This window comes from Vulpes vulpes, chromosome 9 (assembly GCF_048418805.1).
Source record: "Vulpes vulpes isolate BD-2025 chromosome 9, VulVul3, whole genome shotgun sequence".
Taxonomy (NCBI): Eukaryota; Metazoa; Chordata; class Mammalia; order Carnivora; family Canidae; genus Vulpes; species Vulpes vulpes.
Genome location: NC_132788.1, coordinates 34,884,180 through 34,905,294, shown reverse-complemented (window position 1 = coordinate 34,905,294; position 21,115 = coordinate 34,884,180). Strand labels below are relative to the sequence as shown.

The 21,115-nt window shown below is 43.0% G+C and overlaps 1 protein-coding gene across 2 annotated transcripts in view; it reads left to right on the top strand.

The window, feature by feature from the left end:
* CRYL1 (crystallin lambda 1) overlaps window positions 1-808 on the top strand; it is a 176,941-nt gene extending 176,133 nt beyond the window's left edge. For both annotated transcript variants that reach the window (XM_072719807.1, XM_025996640.2), the window contains exon 8: window positions 262-808. In XM_072719807.1, the coding sequence (XP_072575908.1) occupies window positions 262-375 (114 nt within the window). In that variant the 3' untranslated portion in view covers window positions 376-808. The remainder of the gene's footprint in view (window positions 1-261) is intronic.
* The last annotated feature ends 20,307 nt before the right edge of the window (window positions 809-21,115 follow it).

The window sequence follows — 21,115 nt, the reverse complement described above, 5'->3', positions numbered from 1 at the left end:
AGACCCAAGAGCAGTATGACCAATGAACTGGGAGCTCACCTTGATTGTCTTAGAGGAGCTGTAGCCTTCTGTGAATTTGGAAAGTTAATGTTAATTGAGGGTATACTAAGCTTCTTTGGTCTTTGAAAGCAAAGTCACAGTTTGCATAAATAGGGACAGTTACTCTCCCGGTAAATTAATTTCTCTTCATGCTCTGGTTTTTTTTCTTTCCATTTCTTTCTTTTCCTTTTCTTTTTGTTTCATTTTGTTTCCTATTCCCAGGCCATGTGTGTGAATGTTCCCGATGACCCAGAGCACTTAGGCGCCAGAAGGCAGTGGAGGGACGAGTGTCTCCTGAGACTGGCCAAGTTGAAGAGGCAGATGCAGTCCCAGTAAAGCTTCCTGCTGAGCTCCCATCACTCGTTATTGGGAGTCCTCATTGGGAGAATCACAAGCACTTAATTGAACCTGGAGGCCAGATGGTCTTCATGCAGATTCAATGGCAGGGCCACAGCGGTGGGGCTGAGGGGTCCTCTGATCACTCCCTGGCCTTGGGTGTCACAGCTGCACTGGATTCTGAGGGCTGTTGACTCCCTGCAACTTGGGCAAGCAAGAGAACAAATCGTCTGAAGATTTTCACCTTTTATTTTTAGTGATTCCATACAGCGGCATTTTATAGCCAATGATTATGGTTTCAAGTTTATTTTAATCTGTAGCAAAGTTTTGTAATGATTTTCTAATCTCTGAGTACTCTGTGGCCCTGCATTATGAGGCACCTACCTTCATTTTGCTAATGCTTATTCTGAATAAAAGTTTTTCCTTGCATAAAGATATTCTTTTTCTTCTGGTCTTTCTGAGAAAGACAGTGTTTTATTCTGATGATTGACATATTTCAGAGTGACCAGGATGAGTGATTAAGCAAAAACTTTGTTCTAGGTCCTTTGTCAGCCATTCAGTAAAAATCCACCAGTTTGGGCCAGTATTTCCCAAAGTGGATTCCACAGTGAGTGCCTGAGGGCTCGATGGTAAGATGTGTTTGGGAAACTCCTCTGACTGCCCCACTCTTGTCTATAGGATATTAAAGACTCCAAAGTTCTACAGTAAATACACCTGTTTAACCCAACACCATATTATCTTCTTTGACATGGAGTCTTGTCCCAGCACTAGTTCCTCAAATACTCTAGCAAATAGCAGTACGAGTACCCCCACCCCCAGTAAGGCCAGCACATCACAATAACTTTGATCACAGGAGACCACTACAGGGCTCCCTGACAGCTCCCAGCCCAGTGACACTCCAGCCTTTCAATTTCAGGTGACCAGCTTCCCAACTTCACCCAGTAGGGAGAAACCTTTGCAAAGCTATGGTGGTGTTAGAACCAGTGTCCCCAGTTAGGAACTGTGTGGAAGTTGTTATCCTGGCCCAGTGGCACATACACTCATCTATCACATTCATCAATGCTACAACATTTTTTGAGCAGCTGTGATGCACAAGACATCAAGCACGTAGTCTCTGCCTTTTAGAAGTTTACCATAAGACAAAGTATTAGAATAAAATAGGGTAGTGCCCCAGAGGATCAAATACATGGGAGATCATAACTAACTGCCCCTAGGTGTGCCCTACAAGGTCTCACAGGAGACAGCCTTTGAGGCGAATCTTGAGTAACAGGTAAGAGTCAGCAAGCCCTCCTGGCAGAAGGAGCAGAGTAGAGAAGGGTGCTGGGTGCCCAGAGAAGGTGGGGTGCTTCCCTGCAGCCTAAAAGAGAGCCTTGTGGAGGGTTGCTGGGGGCCAGACACAAGTGGTGAAGAGCACTGGGCTCATACTAATGTGTAGACCTCACCTAAAACATTGGAGGGTCTAAACAGTCTGTGGGGTGTGAGTGGCCTGTCATTGGGATTTCAGAAAGTCCTTCCTGACAACAGAAGGGACTAAGCAGGAGGTGGAGGCTGTTGTCCAGGTGAGGCTGATCAGGGAGTGAATTTGAAAAGTATCCTGGGGGTGGCACTGACAGTCACCAGTGATGACCTGAGAAAGGTGACACCAGAGCTTCCTAAATCGTCAGCTCTGGCAACTACATGGATATTGATGCCATTTTATAAAATAAGGAAATTAGGAAGAAAGGGCAGGAAATCTGAATGCCCCAGGTATTAAACTTTACTGAAAAAGAGAATGTAGCAAGACATGAAGGCAGTTTTCAGCCATGAAAATGCTCCTTCTCATCATCTGATCAAGTTTTGGATGTTCCTTAAACTTTGATGACTCAATCTATCATATTGTGACTTACTGGTATTGTTTCACCGAGCAAGTCAAGCTCTTGCTTCTCCCTATAGCTTCTAACCAGAAGCTCCTTTCCCTTCAACATACTCCACCCTCTTGTCTTCCCAAAATTGCCTCACTATTCTCAGGGCCTGCCTGATTCCTACCCTGATGGGCCCATGGAGGCTGCCATAGTCTCTGGACCCAGGTTTGAAGTCCCTGATAAGATGACCTTGCTGGGTGGACGTGGGATGTTGGTGGATGTCATACATGGCCTGCTGGTTTCACAGCATCAATGAACCATGGAAATCCCAGAAAAAGTGGCCAAGGGAGGCTATCCAGCCTGATGCCACAGGCTAGTATGTATGAGGGAGCAAGGCAGGAGCATCTTGGTGTCCCTTATGGTGACATGGACTTAGAAGACAGAAATGGGGGCGGTTCGGGACATGCTCATATATGTGTTTGAATTTTATTTTCCCATTTGTGCTGTTCTGAGATATGTGCAGCAGAGGCATACTCAGGCTCCGTCTGTGGCTGTCACGGTGCACAATGAGGAAGGGTCAACACAAGTGATCGGCTGCAACACTGACGAGAGAGCCAATGTGTTCATTCACATCGGAGGGCTGAAGAAATTACAATTTTCAATCTTGAGAGCAGCCGAGAGTGTGTTTGTGGTCTGGAAGAAAGGCAAGATGTAGCCCTGGAAACGAGACAGAGCTAGGAAGTGGTCCAAAAGGGAACCAAAGGAGGACCAGGTCCGAGAGCACAATCTCCTGCACCAGCCAAGCCGTCAGGTCTCTCAGAGGTATACTGGAAAACTTAAACACGAGCAGCTTCTGCTTTTCGCTTTGCTGTCCCTGGGGGCTGGCTTTCAAGGTGCTTACTTGATTTGGTGACTTTAGCAAGTGTATATAATTCATGTGCCAGTTTTCCCATGACCTCTTTCTGGTGCAGCCATCCCAGCAGAGACACCACATACATTCAGTCACCACCCATCGTGACAGTTTCTCAGGCCTTGCTTTTCACAACCCTGACAGAGCTCTGGCCAGGTATTCTGCAGAGTATCTCTAGTCTGGGTTTGTCTAGTGTTTTGCTCATGGTTAGACCAGGATTAGCTTTTGGAAAGAATACCCCAGAGGTGAAGCATTCTTCTTGTCACATCCTGTCAGGGGTACATGATAGCTGCGTGACATCACTGGGGATGTTAGCCTTCACTGAGTGTGTTTGCCAGGTTTCTCCACTGTGAGTTACCTTTAGAAAATAAATTAATTGGAAGGACTAGCCTCAGCCGATATTTTTCTTATGACTGGTTTCTGAGTCATTTTCTCAGAACTGCAAAGCTGTAGATCTCCACAGTGCAGCGCTCACACAGTTCCTTCCTTCCCACAGGCCCAGTATACGTCCATGCACTCAAAGATCCAAATGATCTCCTTGTTCCTCATGTTTCAGGTTAGCAGCTTAGCACTCTTTCAGGGCTGGAGGAGCTGCTGGCTGCCAAAAGAACAAAGATCATATATTGTTCCCATGGAAGTCATAGAAAGATGTCAGAGACTGGGCTTAGCAGTGGAGTCTCTATGATTCATGTCTGGTTCTGGCTGAGTTTGAAGGTACAGAAACTATTTTGTTAGTGCTTGTGTAGTTGAGTTATAAGATGATTTTTCTCACGCTCATAAGACTCACAAGACCGAGGTAAAAACCAGAATGCCAGTTTTGTTCATTTTCAATTGCTTCATCTATCAAACAATTATTGAGCATCTACTGTGTGCTAGGTACTATTTCAAGAGCTGGAGATACACTGATAAATGAAACAGAAATACCACCCACTGGTATGGAGCGTATACTGTAGTTCCAGTGGGGAGAACAAACACAAACCAGTCAATAGGCAGATGATAGAATATGGCAGAAGGGGATCTTTTATGTAGATAAATATAAAGCAAAAGAGAGTAATAGGGAGTATATGTAGTATGTGTGTATGAGTGTGCATGTGTGTTTGCACACATGAGTGTGTAAGTGTGCATGCAGTTTTAGGGAAGTAAAGGAAGGGTTGATGAGAAGATAGCATTTGAGCAGAGACCTAAAGAAGTAAGGGGTAGAACCATGGAGAGATCCAGAAAAGAAGGATGCCCCAGGGAGAAGGAACAAAAATGCAAGGGCCATGAAGTGGAAGCTGACCCTTATACATCCAAGGGACAGTCGGGGTCCATGTGGCTCAGTGCCAGGAGGGAGGAAGCAGTAAGAGATGAGGCAGAGGGGCCAATATGAAGGCCCTTGAAGGCTAATATGAAGATCGGCTTTTCCTTTTGCACAAAGTGAGAAACCAGAGAGCTTTATTATTATTATTATTATTATTATTATTATTATTATTATTGTGGTAAGAATACTTTGTACCTTAACATAAAATCTACCTTTTAAATTTTTTAAGTGTACAGTATAATATTGTTAACTATAGGCACAGTGTTGTCAAGCGGATCTCTAAAACTTACTCATCTTGGATAACTGAAACCTTACACTCATTGAATAGCAACTCCCCATTTCTCCTTCCTGATGCCCCTGGCAACTGCCATTTTCTCTGCTTCTATGTGTTTGACTATTGTAGATACCTCACATAAATGGAATTGTGACTTTTTTTGTCTTTGTGACTGGCTTATCTCACTTAGCATAATGCCCTCACCATTCATCCATGCTGTGGTATATTGGCAGGATTTCCTTCTTTTTTAACACTAAATAATATTCTGATGTGTGTATATACCACATTTTCTTTCCATTCATCTGTCAATGGACATTTGGGTTGTTTCCACATCTTGGCTATTATGAATAATGCTGCAATGAACACAGGAATGCAAATATCTCTTCAGGATTCTGATTTCAATTCTTTAGATAAATATCCAGAAGTGGAATTGCAGGATCATATAGTGCTTCTATTTTTAACTTTTTGAAGCAACTTTATGCTGTTTTTCATAGTGCCTTTACCATTTTACATTCCCATCAATAGTGCACAGAAGTTCTAATTTCTCCACATTTTTGCCAATACTTATCTTTTTTTTTTCTTGATGATAGCCATTCTAGCAGGAATGAGATGATATCTCATTGTGGTTTTGATCTGTATTTCCCTAATGAGTAGTGATGTTGAGCATGTTTTTATGTACCTGTTGGCCTTCTTTGGAGATAGGTCTATTCAGTTCCTCTACATATTTTTAAATCAGATTATTTGTTTTGTACCATTGAGTTGCATAAGTTTCTTACATTTTTGAATATTAATTCCTTAACAGATTTTGGTTTGCAAATATTTTCTTCCATTCTATAGGTTACCTTTTCATTCTGTTTGTTGTTTACTTTGCTGTACAGAAGCCCCTCGTTTAATGTAGTCTCACTCATCTATTGTTATCTGTGCTTTTGGTGTCATCCATGAAATCATTCCCAAGACCTATGTTATGAAGCTTTCCCCTTATGTTTTCTTCTAGGAGTTTTATAGTTTCAAGTTTTTTCAGAATACTTGAGTTCTCAATCCATTTCAAATTGAGTTTTGTGTCATAAGGGTCCAACTTCATTCTTTTGCTTGTGGATATCCAGTTTTCCCAACACCATTTGTTGAAGATACTGTCCCTTCCCCATTGTGTAGTCTTGGCACCCTTGTTGAAGATCAGCTACTCATATATGTGTCAGTTTATTTCTGAGCCCTTTATTTTGTTGCATTAGTCTGTCTTTATGCTGTACCATACTGTTTTAAATACTGTAGCTTTGTGATATATTTCAAAATCAAGAAGTATGATTTCTCCAGCTTTGTTCTTTTTTCTCAAGATTGTTTTGGCTATTCAGGGTGGGTTCTTTGTGGTTCCATAATAATTTTAGTGTTGTTTTTGTTATTTCTGTAAAAGAAATTCCATTGAGATTTTGACAGAGATTGCCTTGAATCTGTATATTACTTTAGGTAGAATGGACATTTTACAATGATAAGTGTTCCAGACCATGAACACAGGCTACTTTTCCATTTATCTGTGTCTTCTTAAATTTCTTTCATCAATATTTTGTAGTTTTCAAGTGCACAAATATTTCACTTCCTTAAGTTTATTCCTAAGTTTATTAGTCTTTTCCATGCTATTATAAATGAGATTTTTATCTTTTTTCAGATAGTTTATTGTTAGTGTTTAGAAATACAACTAATTTTCGTATGTTGTATGTTTGTATCCTGCAACTTCACTGAACTTGTTTATTAGTTCTAACAGTTTTTTTTATGGATTTCTTAGGGATTTTTTGTTTTTTACATATAAGATCACATCATCTGTAAACTTATGGGATTCAGTAAAAGTAGTACTAAGAAGGAAGTTTATAGCAATAAATGCCACCTTAAAAAAAAAGAGAGAATGATTTCAAACTATCTTTATACCTCAAGGAACTCAAAAAAGAACAAACTAAGCCCAAAGTTAACAGAAGGAAGGAAATGATAAGGATTAAAGCAGGAATAAATGAAACAGAGATTAGAAAAACAGTAGAAAAAGACCAATGGAACTAAGAGTTGGTTTTCAGAGATTAATAAAATTGACAGACCTTCACTAGACTAAGAAAAAAAGAGAGAAAACTCAAAATCAGAAATGAAAGAGGAGACAATCCAAGTCATGCCCATTCTGCAATGCCTGTAGAGAAGTGTTTAAAAACACTTGCTATAAAGATGCAGTGGCAGCGGTGAGAAGCAGTCAGATCCTGGAGATATCTTGGAGGTGAAGCTAACAGGATGGGCTGACAGATTGGATGTGGTCATCAAAACCAGAGCATGGAAGAGACTACCTCTGGAGCCCTCCCATGTAGTGTCACATGTGGACAGTTTCACATAATGGACAGTGTCTGTAGATTGTTGAATGGTCTTGCAGAGCCAGAGCTGTCTTTCCACCACAGAGAGCCCAAGCCCAGTAATGCACAGGGATGCCCTCTCTGTACAGAGCTGTGTGGGTCCCCAAGATTTGGCTACACACCTACCAGCTCACTGTTGTCATCACCTACTCTTCAGCATTCCCTGAGGTTCTATTGTCCTACATCCTGGGGATACCTCTTGAAACAAGACCAGGTCCCTACTTTTATGGAGCCTGTGTTCTAAATGAAGGAGACAGTAAAAAAAGAATAACCAAGTGGATAAACAAATGAAATGCCAGATACTGGTATGTGCCGATCAGAGAATGAAATCAAGTGATAGGATAGTATGTGCCCAACCTTTGCTTCATGCTGGGTTCTTGGGAAGGCCTAGCAAGGACCTGGACAATAAGGGCACAGCTCTGTTTTGATCTTTGAAGGAGCTGCAGGGGAGAAAGCACAGTTGGAACCCAGACCTGGAAGTGAAGGTCTAAGCAGATGAGCGGGATGGGGTGATGAGGGCAGGCTGCATGGCAGGAAGAGTGAGTGGACGGAAGGGAGCACAAAAAGGGGGTGGGGCATAAGGTTAGGTCAGAGTTTAACCCAATAGGGTTTGTAGAGATATTCAGAAACAGTTATTATAGGATTTGGCTCATGTGATTGTGGAGACTGAGAAATCCCTCATCTGCTGTCTTCAAGCTGGAGGCCCAGGAGAATTGGTGTGCAATCCTGTCTGAATCTCAAGGTCCGAGAGTTAGGAGAACCAACATCTAAGGGCAGGAGTAATGGGATGTTCTAGTTCAGAAAGAAAGCAAATTTGCTCTTCTTCCCCCTTTTTGTTCTATTCAGGACTTCAATGGTTTGGATGAGGCCCAACAGTATTGATAGAATCTTCTTTACTTAGTCTCTGATTCAAATGCTAGTCTCTTTCTGAAACACCCTCACAGACACAGACACATCCAGAAATAAAGATTTAGTAGCTGAGCATCTTTAATCCGGTCAAGTTGATGCATAAAATTAACCATCACAGGCACATACCCAGTCTCTGTATTGTGCCACCTGTGGAGAGTCTAACTCAGCAACAAAGGGAATCAAAAAGGAAAAAAATTTTTTTTTTAAGGGAAAGAAATTCTGATTGCTACTTTCACCTGTTATGTTAGTCTACTTGGGCTATCCTAATATAATGCCACAGAATGAGTGGCTTGGAAAACAGTCATTTATTTCTCACAGTTCCGGGGCTGGAAGTCCAAGATCAGGCTGCCAGCATGGTCAGGTTCTGGTGAGAGCTCTCTTCCTGACTTGCAGATGACTGACTTCTCACTGTGTCCTCACATGGCCTTTCCTCCTGGTGCATGGGGAAAGAATGAGCTATCTCCTCCTTCTCCTCCTCCTCTTCCTTCTCCTCCTTCTTCTTTTTCTTCTTCTCCTTCTACCTCTCTCCCTCCCCCCTTATTCTTTCTTCTTCTTCTTCATGAAGCCACAGAGCCTATTGGGTTAGGACCCCACCTTTATGACCTCATTTAACCTTAATTCCCTCCTTACAGACCCTATTTCTAAATACAGTCACTCTGGGGGCTAGCACTTCATATGAACTTGGTGGGGGAGGTGGAAGTTCAGTCCATAACACCTATAACAGAACATTAGAGAGAATCCACGGTGACACTTCTCAAACAACTTCCATCCTGCCTGGTCACAGCTGACTGGCCCCACTTGCCAGCCCCTGGATCTCTTCCTTTTTTTTTTTTTTTTTCTTTTTTAAAGATTTTATTTATTCATGAGAGACACAGAGAGAGAGGCAGAGACACAGGCAGAGGGAGAATCAGGCTCCATGTAGGGAGCCTGACGTGGGACTCGATCCCGGGTCTCCAGGATCACGCCCTGGGCTGAAGACGGCGCTAAACCACTGAGCCACCCAGGCTGCCCTCTCCTGGAACTCTTCCTAAATCTTCTCCTAGTTCCACCTTATTTATCTCTGGGTCATATCCTCCCAGACAGGCAGGAAGGCAAGATTCTCACTGGCAGAGATTCCCACATCCTCCCAGGTAAGCAGAGCTGGAAAAGAAGGGCAGGGAGGGGGGACACATTAATATCCTGATGGTCCTTCCTTACTGGATATAGACGTTATTCAGGGGGGTCCTGTGCACACTCTATCTTCTCATCTAATTCTCACACAGGCCTTGAAGTAAGAGACTGAGATGCTCACAGAGCCAGGAAGAGCTGGGGCCAGAAACTGAACTCAGGCAATCTATGTCCAGAGGCCACACTCCTTCATGCAATATATCTAGACAAGATTGCAGGCCAGGAGGTCTCTGGGCCCCAGAAGTTTCCCCCTAACAGTATTGTGGGGGTTCAGCTGGGGCATGACTGGAAGTCCACACTGGTCATCCCTTGGGCTGGAGTTAGAAGAGGCTCAGAATTCTTGGGAAACTTTTAGGTTGAAAGTACATGAGGAAAGAGCCTTAATGAAGTGTGTAGGACTAAGTGGAAAGTCCCAGAATGGTGGAGCTCTGTGCAGGGATGTCCTGTCATGGTTCAAGTGCATGTGAGTGTAGTGAGGGTTTGATGTCCATGCTGCACAAGCATTTATGGGGTGGCTCACCACACCCTGGTTCCCATGGAATACATCCATATCCACCAGAAACCACTCACTGTGAGGGTGCCATGGGAAAAGAGATGTGTGCGGTGACTGCCCAAGTCATACAGGATCCCCTGTGTGTTTATGTACCAGGGTGCTGGGAACGATGGCTTCCCTTAGGAAGTGCTATTTCAACTGAGATGGGAAGACTCACTAGAAGCTTCCCAGGCTAATAGACCAAAGCTAGGGAGACAGTATTCCTGTTTGCTCATCTGTAAAATGGAACTAGTAATAGAACCCACCTCACATAGCTGTTGTGTGAAGACCATCATGTGGGAGGGCACAGAGTGCCCGACCCTAGCAGATGTGCCTGTGTTCCATCCACATGCCCTGGGAACTCTCATCTATCTGCAGAAAGCTACATACTGTGAATACTTGTAGGAAATGTTGGTTCAGCGCCAATGGCCAGGAAAGAATTCTTGAGATGTTGTCAGTACAAAAAGGTGGTTTTATTAAAAGCTCAGGGACAAGATCCATGGGCAGGAACAGCTGCACCTGGGTTGTGAGGAGTGGCCCATTATATACTTTCAAGTTGGGAGGGAGTTAGGGATAACGTGAGTCTCTAAGGAATTTTGGAAGCAAGGTTTCCAGGACTCTGAGGGGGCTAGCTATTGTTGGGGAAAGGTCATTTATTGCTGGCTAATAAACCTTAGTCAGGAGACCCTTCAGATGTGTATCAGTGGGCCATGTGCTTGGGGGATGATCGCCAACATGATTGCCTTTATCTCTTGAGGGCTAGAGATAAAGGATGTTTCCAAAGGAATTTTTATACATTTAAAGTAGACTCACAGGATCCTGGAGTGTTAGACTAAGATTGCCTTTTGCCCTTAGCAAAGTACTAACATCGAGGCACCTGAGCTCCCAGAGGAAGGTCACTCTGCCTGTTTCAAGGACTTGTTAGTGAGCTGTAAGTAGTAAGGAAATTTAACCTTTTTTCTTTTGCCATTGTTTCCCACATCACTTGTGATTCTCTGACAGAGTTTTCTTCTGGCCATGGGATCAAGCTCAACCCACAGGTAAGGCAGGCTGGAGAGCTGCCACCTCCAGAAACAGCTCTCACAAAGACAGGCAGGGAAGTTGGCAGGTAAATAGCCAACTACCCCCCACCTCCCACCCCAGGTTGGGATAACTGAGCTGACCTGTCCAATGCCTTCCAGAGTCTGTCCCTGGTCAGTGGAAGCTGCATTGCTCATGGTGGTTCAGCAAAGTTCAGTAGAGTTTGGTAAATGCTAGCTTTGTAATGGAGATGGACAAAGAAATGGAATATTTGGAATATTCCCTGGGAGAGAAAGACAACAGAGCTTGGTGATGGGTCAGGTACTGGGATGGTGAGGAGGGGAGATGGTCCCCAGTGTCAGCTTTTGTGGCTTGCATGGAGACCTCCCCTGAGGTGGGGACCCAGAGAGGTCCAAGGAGGAAGAGAAAGCCTGAGTTTATCTCTGGCCATACAGCGTTTGAGAGGCCCATGAGATTCCAGTGAGATCTCAGGCAGGGGGAGGGGTAGATGAGAGTGGAAATCAGAAAGGAGGTCTAGGTTGGAAACAAACTGGGAAGTTGTAAGGATCTACCTGATGAGCGAAGCTATGGGCATAGCTGAAATCATGTAGGTAGGGAGGCGGCATCACATCTGAAGGTAAGAAGAAGGACGCAAGCCTGAGCCAGGGGAAGCAGCGACTACTGAGGGACACCAAGAAGAAAGAGGAGGGAGAAGGAGGAAAATCACAGAGTGTGGAGTCACTGAAGCCTGGGGAGAGGGGTCCCCACAGGCACCGTGCCTACTTTGTGCACAGCCTCTTCTTCAAGGCTGCCTCACAGTGTGGTGCAGCTTCCCTGTCTGGGTGATACTCTGGTGATCCTACCACTGCTCTCCTCTATTTCCCAGGCCAATCCCAAGTAATGAGGAGGGGCTGGGACCTACCTTCTCAGCCACGGGAGTCGGGAATGAGCCTCGTTACCATAGGCTTGGGAAGAAGTCGTAGGCTATAATGTGCCCCCTTTGCTTCAACTGCCCCTAATTCTCCCCAGGGCTGCCCAGCCTGAGGCTTCTACCTTAGTTTCCTTGACTAACCCCAGGGGACCACCCCCGGGCCTGGACTCCATTCAGTCTGGGACTCACTTCTTGCTATCCTTCCTTCCCTCCCTCTGGAGTCATGTTCATATCTGGATATCCCACTAGAACCACAACTCAGCTTCTAGAAGAACCCCCCTCCCCCATGTTGTCAATTCCTGGACTATCTCAAGGAGCTCTGGACCCCTCTTTGCACTGCTCTAAATTCTTGTGGCCATTGCTGTCACCCCAGGACAGGGCCACTGATTCCGTGCAGGCTGTAGACAGTGTGGTGCAGTGCAGCCTGGCAATGCCCCTGTCCTACCAACTCATCATCCCCCTCTTCCTGCTCTGGGCCCATGTTTACCACAAAGGAGATGCCCCTGGGGTCCCAACTCTTGTGAGGCCAAAGGAGGGCTGGGACACATGGGTAGGGGCTTCCTCTTTCCTTTCCTGAACAACTATTCTACAACACCTCACTAGGCTCCTCAGAAGGCTCTAAGGGTGGAACACCGGTCACCAGTGGCTGTGGCTTCCACTTCCTTCCTTTTTCGTACTTTGGGTCCTCACTGTTGCCTGTGTGATCACTCCCTTCAAAATCCCTGCTTGGAAGCTTTGGGCCCCACTGAGACCGAGAGCCTTCTGACTCTTGCTTCTTCTCAGCTCCTCTGCACGGCAGCTAGGATGACCTTTATAATGTCCGTCAGATACTGTGCTGCCTAAAAACCTTTCAGCATCTTCCCATTGACATTGAAAATGAAATCCAGATTCCTTCCCATGGTTTGTGAAATCCTACAAATCTGTCTCTGTTCATGCCCCTCTTTTGGCCCCTCAAGCTCTGTGCTGGTCTCCCTCTGCCTAGAACATTACTTTCTTGGCTGTTCACATGGATGGCTCCTTATCCTTCTGGTCTCAGCACAGATGTTCTGTCTCTGGAAAGGCCTTCCCTGATCCCCTGAGCTCCAGGGAGCTCAGTGAGTCTCTATTCTGATACCCTGTTTATTTTCTTTCTGGTGCTCATGAAGCTCTTTAATGTGTTGTTCATTCATTGGTTTTATTTTCTGAGCTTCCGCATAGAAAATCAGCTTCCTGAGAATGAGAAGCTCATCTGTTTTGTTTACTGTGGTATGCCCTTGCACATGTTAAAATTACATAATACTAAGAAGTCCCTCAAAAGTATACTTACCTGATGAGCGCTGAGCAATGTATAGAATTATTGAATCACTATATTGTACGTCTGAAACAAATATAACACTCTATGTTCACTGGAATTTAAATAACAAAAAAAAGTCCCTCAATTGTATTAGCCATGTTTCAAGTGCTCAGCCATGTGAGGATAGTGGGTACATATTGGACAGCACAGATCTAGAACATTTATATCATTGCAGAATGTTCTATTGCCGACCTTGCTCAGATTCTTGAATGAACCAGGGACTCAACAACTCAATCTCAGCATCCTGGCACTGCACATTAACAGCCACCTGCTTGATGCATAGTAGACACTGCGCCAGGGATCCCATCACATTTTCTAGGGTTTAATTTAACCAACAAGTTTGCAAATGCTATATCCATGCAAAAAAGCAAGTGGAGAACTCATACACCCCTTACCTTTTAACATTCACCTGTCCGGGTGGCTCTGGACAAGTAGGACCCCCAGTGTCACAAGGATACCTGACACTCTGCCTGAAAGTCTCTCCATCCTTAAAGGGCTCAGTGTCACACCAATCCAGCACCCAGGTGGTGAGGGGACAGGGTGGGGGGAGGAAAGAGAAGGCCTGTGGTTCCCAAGGCATCCTTCAAATTCCAGGTGAAGATCTTTTATTTCCTTCCTTGGTGGAAAGTTAGCTCCCTGAGGGAAAGGTGGTTTGTGTTAGCCCAAGGCAAGGGCTCATTTTGTTTCTTTTCCTTTGATGGTGTTGTCTTTGCATTTTTTTAGATTTCTGGGCCAAAGGGCTTTGAGTGCCATCACCCTAACATACCCACTCAGAATTCATTTCTCCTGTGAGAGTTCTAGCTCCTTCTGTCCCTTAGCACCTTCTGGCCCACAGCTCCCTCAGGCGTGGGAACCACCGGCTGCACAAAGCCAACATTGCCTTTCCCGGGGGTCTCCGTGCTCTGGGGCTCCTGGCCAGCCAGCCCTGGGGGTGCTGGGTTTTCCACTTAGTCTCATGCTCAGGACTAATGTGTTCTTTTCTTATTTTCATGAGGATTTGAAACGATCCCTTAACCTTTTTGGAAAAAACCACCCTTTAATTTTATGTCCTTAGATACACTGTGCTACTTTTTCTTTTCTCCTTCTCTTTCTTCCCCTTCCTCTTCCTCTTCTACTTCTCTTCCTCCTCCCCCTCCTTCCTTTTCTGGTTTGGTTTGGTTTTAACCTGAAAATTCTCAAAATAATTTCACTTCCACTATCTCTTTCATTCCAAAAGTTGGCTGCAGAAAAATATATATTAAATCAAAGTTTGGCTCCTAATCCTCAAGTCTCTAGTGAGGATTAATAGAAGAAGCTCCACACAGAGGTAATTGTGGACATAAAATGTTTTCTCTGTTGCTCTCTGGATTTTTATGTGGAAGCTTGATTAATTGCACAAATGGTGAGATACTAGAATACAGGCGCCCCGTAAGGGATCAGAATCCTTTCTTGGAGACAGTCCCTCATTTGTAATGACTCAGGACAGGTCCAGCTGACTGTTAGGAGGCTGCTGGCATCTAATCTCTCAAAGTTCTCAGCACTCTGCTGAGTTGATGGATCAGCTGCAACAAAGGTGAAGAAGGTAATGTGTTTCCCCATTTCAGCATGTTTGGTCCTGCTCAAGCTTCTAGCTGCTGCTTCCTCCTCCTTGTAGACCTCCCTGTCTGCCTTCCAGTTCCCTCAAAATCTGCTTTAACTTATAGGCATCACTTCTTCATTCTGCACAGCAGCCTTGGTGCTCATACTTCTGACTCCTCAGCCAATTACAAATTCTTTGAAGGTATTAAGTGTGTCTAATTTATCTACTTATTCCCCATAGCATCCAGCTATGTGGCAGGTTCTCAACAAACACTGGTTAAATAAACAAATGAACTTGATACCTCGAGGTCAGGCCACTTCTGGTAATGACTATCTGGGTGATTCTGAGGACAAATAAAAACTGAGTATACAAAAATCTTCTTAAAAGCATGGAAGAGCTAAAACAGGATTTTCCTGGGCCACAACTTGAAAAAAACAAAAAAACAAAAAACAGGGGAGGTATATTATTAAGCAAGGAAGCTCCCCAAACCACCATGTAAACCACTCCACAGCCAACAGCAAGGGGTCCTCACTCTCTGCATCAAAAAGAAAAAAAATTCCAATATAGTAAAGCATAATTAATATGTCAAAATCTATGAGTTTCTAATGACACCAACAATTAATAAAACCTCATCAGTCACCTTTGGAGCTAATAAAGACAAACTCATTATTCTGAAAAAATGACAAAGGAAAGGACTAAAAACAGCCCCACTCTCAACTCAATTCTGAATTTCACATTTGAGTTTGTCAGTAACCTATACCCACTACACCTGGATACACACATATGGCACCACAAGTCCAACAGGAGCTGAGGTGCTCTAAGTGGTGATGCACCTGAACACAGGGCTCTCCCCGTCTCTTCTCCAAACCCTTTCCTAGATGAATGGCTGGTCCCAGGGCTTTCCCACTGACTACCAGGCCGCTGTGGTGGCTCATAGTGGAGCCCATGTGTGTTAATAGTGTGCATCTCTTCCCACCTCTATGGTGATGTCATATTGATAGTTTGAAATTGGTCACGTTGTACATATACTCTAGTGTGTATACACATATGAACATCCAGAATTTGGCAAAACTAAGAAATTAGGGCTATTTATTTATTTACTTTTGGTGGTGGTTAAACATTCACCAGCACAGGCTGTGGTCAACCTGATAAATCCTGGCATGTTCTGACGGCTCACATGGGCTCCCACTATTCTGCATGACACTGTGCCTTTGTGATGTGCCTGTGTTGCTCAACCCCACCCCTTACTAACCACCGAGTCCAGCCTTCAATACCTTCTCAACCTTTCTTCAACCTTTTGTTGTTAGAAACAACAAAAAAAAAGAAATATATGAACCAAGTATTTGGAACTACCAGAGTGAACTGGATCCACACAGGGCAACTCTTTGCTTTTGTTTTTTTGTTTTTGTTTTTGTTTTTGTTTTTTTTGGATTTATTTATTTATTTGAGAAAGAGAGAGAGAGAAAGAGAGAGAGTGCAGGAGGGGCAGAGGGAGAGAATACCAATCAGACTCCCTGCTGAGTTCCAAGTCCAACATGGGGGCTCCATCTCAAGATCCCAGACCACTACCTGGGCTGAAATCAAGAGTCAAAAGCTCAACGGACTGAGCCACCCAGGCACCCCAGGGCAATTGTTAAAAATACGGATTCCCTATCTCCCAGACCCATGAAATCTGAATCTCTGGGGGTAGGGCCCAGGAATTTGTATTTTAAACAGGAAACTTAGATAATTTTAGTGAGCAGCCAGCAAATATTCTTGTCCAACCACCCACGTGATACCTCTCCTGATATCTCTGCAGAGATGAGCTCTTACCACCTCCCAGAGCACCTGCCTATTTGATCTTTAGATAATCTTGACAGGATGTTCTCTCTAATGGTGAGTTAAATCCACTTCCTGGAGCCTCCAATCCTCAGTTCCTGGAGTTGGTCTTCTGGCCACTTCTGTGTCTTGTTGAGTCTTTTTTTCTCCTGTACTTAATGGTTTTGCTTGTATGAAGGACTTGAGGGTTTTCCTTCATCATGATTTTGTGATTTTCCTCATGCATCTGGAAGGGCAACTATGTTTCAAGAGAATGATACTTTCTATCAGGAAGAAAAAGAGAATTCTCCTAGTATATGGGATGTTAATAAATTGAGCTCTTTTAAAAACATTAATCCTTGTCTTGTTAAATTTGCCATGAAAGCCTTATTCAACCAAGTTTGATTCAAGATTTGGTATTTACAAAGTTCAGAGGCCTGCCACTTAGGCAAAATGACCCTGGGAGGAAATAGTGCAAAGAAATATTTGGAAGATCTGGAAACCAGTGTCCATGGGCTTAAGAAAATGGTCTTGATAAAGTGAGAAAGTTCACTTTTCATAAGAAAAGCTTACATTTGATATTAGTTAATCTTTCAAAATGATCCAATATATCTTCTACAGTACAAAGAATTGGGAAAACTGCTTTTGATGTGATGTGGGAAAATCAAGCCACCTGAACTAGGCATCTTTTCAAGTTTTAGGGCCACTGTTATTACTGTGCTTAATACAATAAATCCTTCAGAAAAATGCTTATTCCACTCAAATATTTTCTACAGCTGAGAAAACTACTCCTTGCTGAGCACTTTGGTAAGATGATTAACTCTTTCAGGCAGATGATAACATTCAGTTTTATCAATAATTGGAGATTGCTCATAATGTGTATATATATATAATATATATATTCTTTCTCTCTCTTATATATATTTTGTGTAACTATATATTACATATTTTCTGTATAATTATATCTCAATATTATTATATAACTATATGAAAACATTCTGTGTGTGTGTGTGTGTGTATCATATCCTCCTTCTCTTCAACAGCTTTAGAAGTGGTTAGACAACAGCTTTAGATCAGTAGACATGCTTTATTTTAAATCCATAATGGAGAAAGTTGCTTGCTTGTAATAAGAGGGTGTTTGTCAGGTTGCCAAAGCATAATATTTTGATGGTGCTTGACATCATCAAGAAAAAATTGGGGGTTTTCAAAATAAACGAATAGAATGTTTTATATCATATTACCAAAATCCAGGATAAGTCCTAGTTTTTCTAGCTTAAGAGAATATGAGTTCCACGATAGCACTAGCTTTGATCCTAAAATATAGTGTTGTCTTATCTTTATCTACAATGGAAAGCCCACTGGGATGTTATGAAAGACATGTATCTCAACATCAGCATTCTTACTTTGAAAATAATATCTGAATTGCTGTGGCAACTGAACTTTTTTTGCTGACAAACCTTCTCACCTCATTCTATACCACAATACAATCAAGATTGCCCTTTTATCAGTTAATAAAGTATAGACTGTTGGAATCAGATGAAACTTCAAAGGTCAGAATAATACCTTATGATGTATATTGCTTTTAGTTTTATCATCTACAATCTAATTTGTCTTTACAATTATTATTCCAACATTACAGATGGAACTAAGATATTGGATCACAGAGCTAGTATGTGGTAGAGTTGGGTCTAATCTCTGGTTTCCTTCCCTCCAAATAATAATATCTACCATTTTGTTGAGCACCTACTATATTCCTGATGCTGGGATGAGCACTTTATATTCACTGTTTTTGGTCTATAAAATAGCCCTGGAAGGAAGTACTTCTGTTATCAATTGTCTGGCTTCAAAGCCTGTTCTTTCCCCTGGCCATTTCCTGGATTTTACTTTACATGCTTCCATTATGCATACCTAGGGAACCTTGGTGGGGTTGGAGGACCCCACAATTGTGTCCAATATTGTCTTCCATCTGTCTTACAAGTGAACTAATCATAAATTGGCTTCTCCTTTCTATCATTTGAAGCCTGTATTTCTGTGAGTAATTTCAGAAACGCATAACACTCCAGCCTAATTCCCAGGAATTGTTCTCAGGAATTCAGCATCTTTTTTGCTGCAGATGCAAATTTCTAGGCCGGATTCCTAAAATCAAGCCTTGTTAAGGAGAAGACATTGACATTGAAAGACTGAATGAAGTAGCACAAGAATTTGTTCCAGTAAGGCTACTTCAAAGATACTTCTTGCTGATTTGAGTCTTTGCTGTAGAACTTTTAATTATTTTTTTTTAGATTTTATTTATTTATTCATGAGAGACACAGAGAGGCAGAAACATAGGAAGAGGAAGAAGCAGGCTCCCAGTGGGGAGCCCGACACAGAACTTGGTCTCAGGACCCCAGGATCACAACCTGAGACAGAGGCAGACACTCAACCACGGAGCCACCCAGGTGCCCTTTTGCTATAGAGCTTTAAAAAAATTACCTTGGGGATAAACATTTGTGGAATTCATGTTCCTACTCTGGAAATTGCCTATTCCCTGTTTTACTAGGACCCTATACTTCAGTTCCAATTGATGCACAGATTCATTTAAAAGACAACACTCAACATCCTGGGGATAGTATTTTGGAGGATGAGCTATATTATAGATTACAAAACTGGAAAGCACAGTTCATCCTAACATTATTAGCATCATAGCTTTCTTGGGGACTGGGAATTCATCGTGATTTTAAGGATGAACAATGGGACTTTGTGGGCAAAGCCTCAGAGAAAATGATCCCCATGGGTGGAACTGTTTGCATCTTACTGTAGGCAAAGCGTCCCTGATAGAGTCTGTGATTTACACAGTCCTGGGAATGATTACATATAATTGGTGCTCAACCAAATGAAAGTTTTGTAGGACAGTTTGAGCTTGGGAGGGCAGTTCACTCTCCAAATTTGAGTCTTCCAGCGAGATATGCATAACACTGGATAGTCTGTGGCTATGAAAGATGAGAAAATGAGTGTTTTGGTTCTGGATAACTTTGTGTTTCAGGAAACAGAGCATCAAATAAATTCTATGTTGCCTTAGGTGAGGGAGTCAAAAGGAGAGAATGGTGGGTTTGAACCCAATGGCTTTGGTAACTGTCTTAATTTCCCAGAGTTGCTACTCTAATAATTACCACAAACTAGGTGGCATAAAACATCAGAAATATATTCTCTCATAGTTTTGGAAGGTAGAAGTCCAAAATCAGGATCAGGCCCCTGTCAGGGGCCACACTCCCTCCAAAATCTCCTGAGGAGACACCCTCCTTTCCTCTCTCAGCTTCTGGTGGTAGTTGGCATTTCTTGACTTGTGGCCATGTCTCCTATTGTTGCCTCTGTTTGCACATGGCCCCTCCTCTGTGTCCCTGTGTGTCCTTCTGTCTCTCTAATTTTCTCTGCCTTCACTTTCATACCTGCCATTGGACTTAGGGCCCACCAAGTAATCCAGGAGGATCTCATCTTGAGATCCTTAGCTAATGACATCTGTAAAGCCTCTTTTGCCAAGTAAGGTTCCATTCCTGAGTTCTAGGGCTTAGGATGTGGTATGTTTTGCAGGGGGGCACTACTCAAGCTACTACAGTTTCAGTAAATTGTATAACTACTAAGTTACTAACTGTTATTACCCTCTCTATGTCTCAGTTTCTTCATGTGTAAAATGGAGCTATGGACATAGGATGCCTGGGTGACTCAGTTGGTCAAGTGGCGGACTCTTGGTTTTGATTAAGGTCATGATCTCAGGGCCATGGGATTGAGCCCCACCTTGGGCTCTTTGCTCAGCCTAGAGTCTACTTATATCTCTCCCTTTGCTCCTCTCCCTCTCTCAAACAAACAAACAAACAAACAAACAAACAAACAAACAAACATTTTTAAAAATGGAGCTTTGGACAGTACCTGTCTCACAGAACTGCATGAAGAATTCTTCAGATGGTGCACATAAGGCATTTGACACAATGGTTAGTGTGTATTTTAGCAATTATTGTTATTATCACACTATTCGTATGCAAAAACATTTTATTTAAAAATTTTAATAAGAAGAATGGACTGATCACCTATTAATTGGCAGGCATTTGGGAGTTAGAGAACTGTCTTATCAAACTGTCTGAGTAGTCAGCATTAGTCCTCTTTTTTCAATAGGGAAGCTGAAACTCAGACATATTAAGTAATTTGTCAAAGTCTAGAAAACAGGACCTTGGTATGTTCACTTTCAAGTCACCAGACTTGAAGCCACTGAGGAGGCAAAGTCAGGAAACAAATTCTGAGGCTAAACTCACCCACTCCCTTCCCAGTGCTAGGGTGGGAAGTGCACCCAGAAAGATCTCCATGGTGTGAGGAGAGTCACCTCTGCCTTCACCTTCAAACCACTCCACCCAGGGCATGATGTTATGGCCTCTGGACAATCCCAGCACAGATGTGGAGTATTGGATCTTTGCACAAGAATAAATGGGGCCCAAGGTCTTCACTCCTGGGCTGGGGCAGATCAAAATTGGTCTGTGGGTATCAAGAGAGGACTTCTTGGGCCCCATGTTATTCAGACATCAAGTAAGTGGACTATAGTAATTAGGAATCGTTTGCATAAAAATTTGATATTAATGTTCATTGTTTTTCTCTGATTTGATCCTCCATGTTTATTATAGCCTCGGTGTCCATCGAAAGATGAATGGATAAAGAAGCTGTGGTTTATATATACAATGGAATATTACTCAGCAATTAGAAACGACAAATACCCACCATTTGCTTCTACGTGGATGGAACTGGAGGGTATTATGCTGAGTGAAATA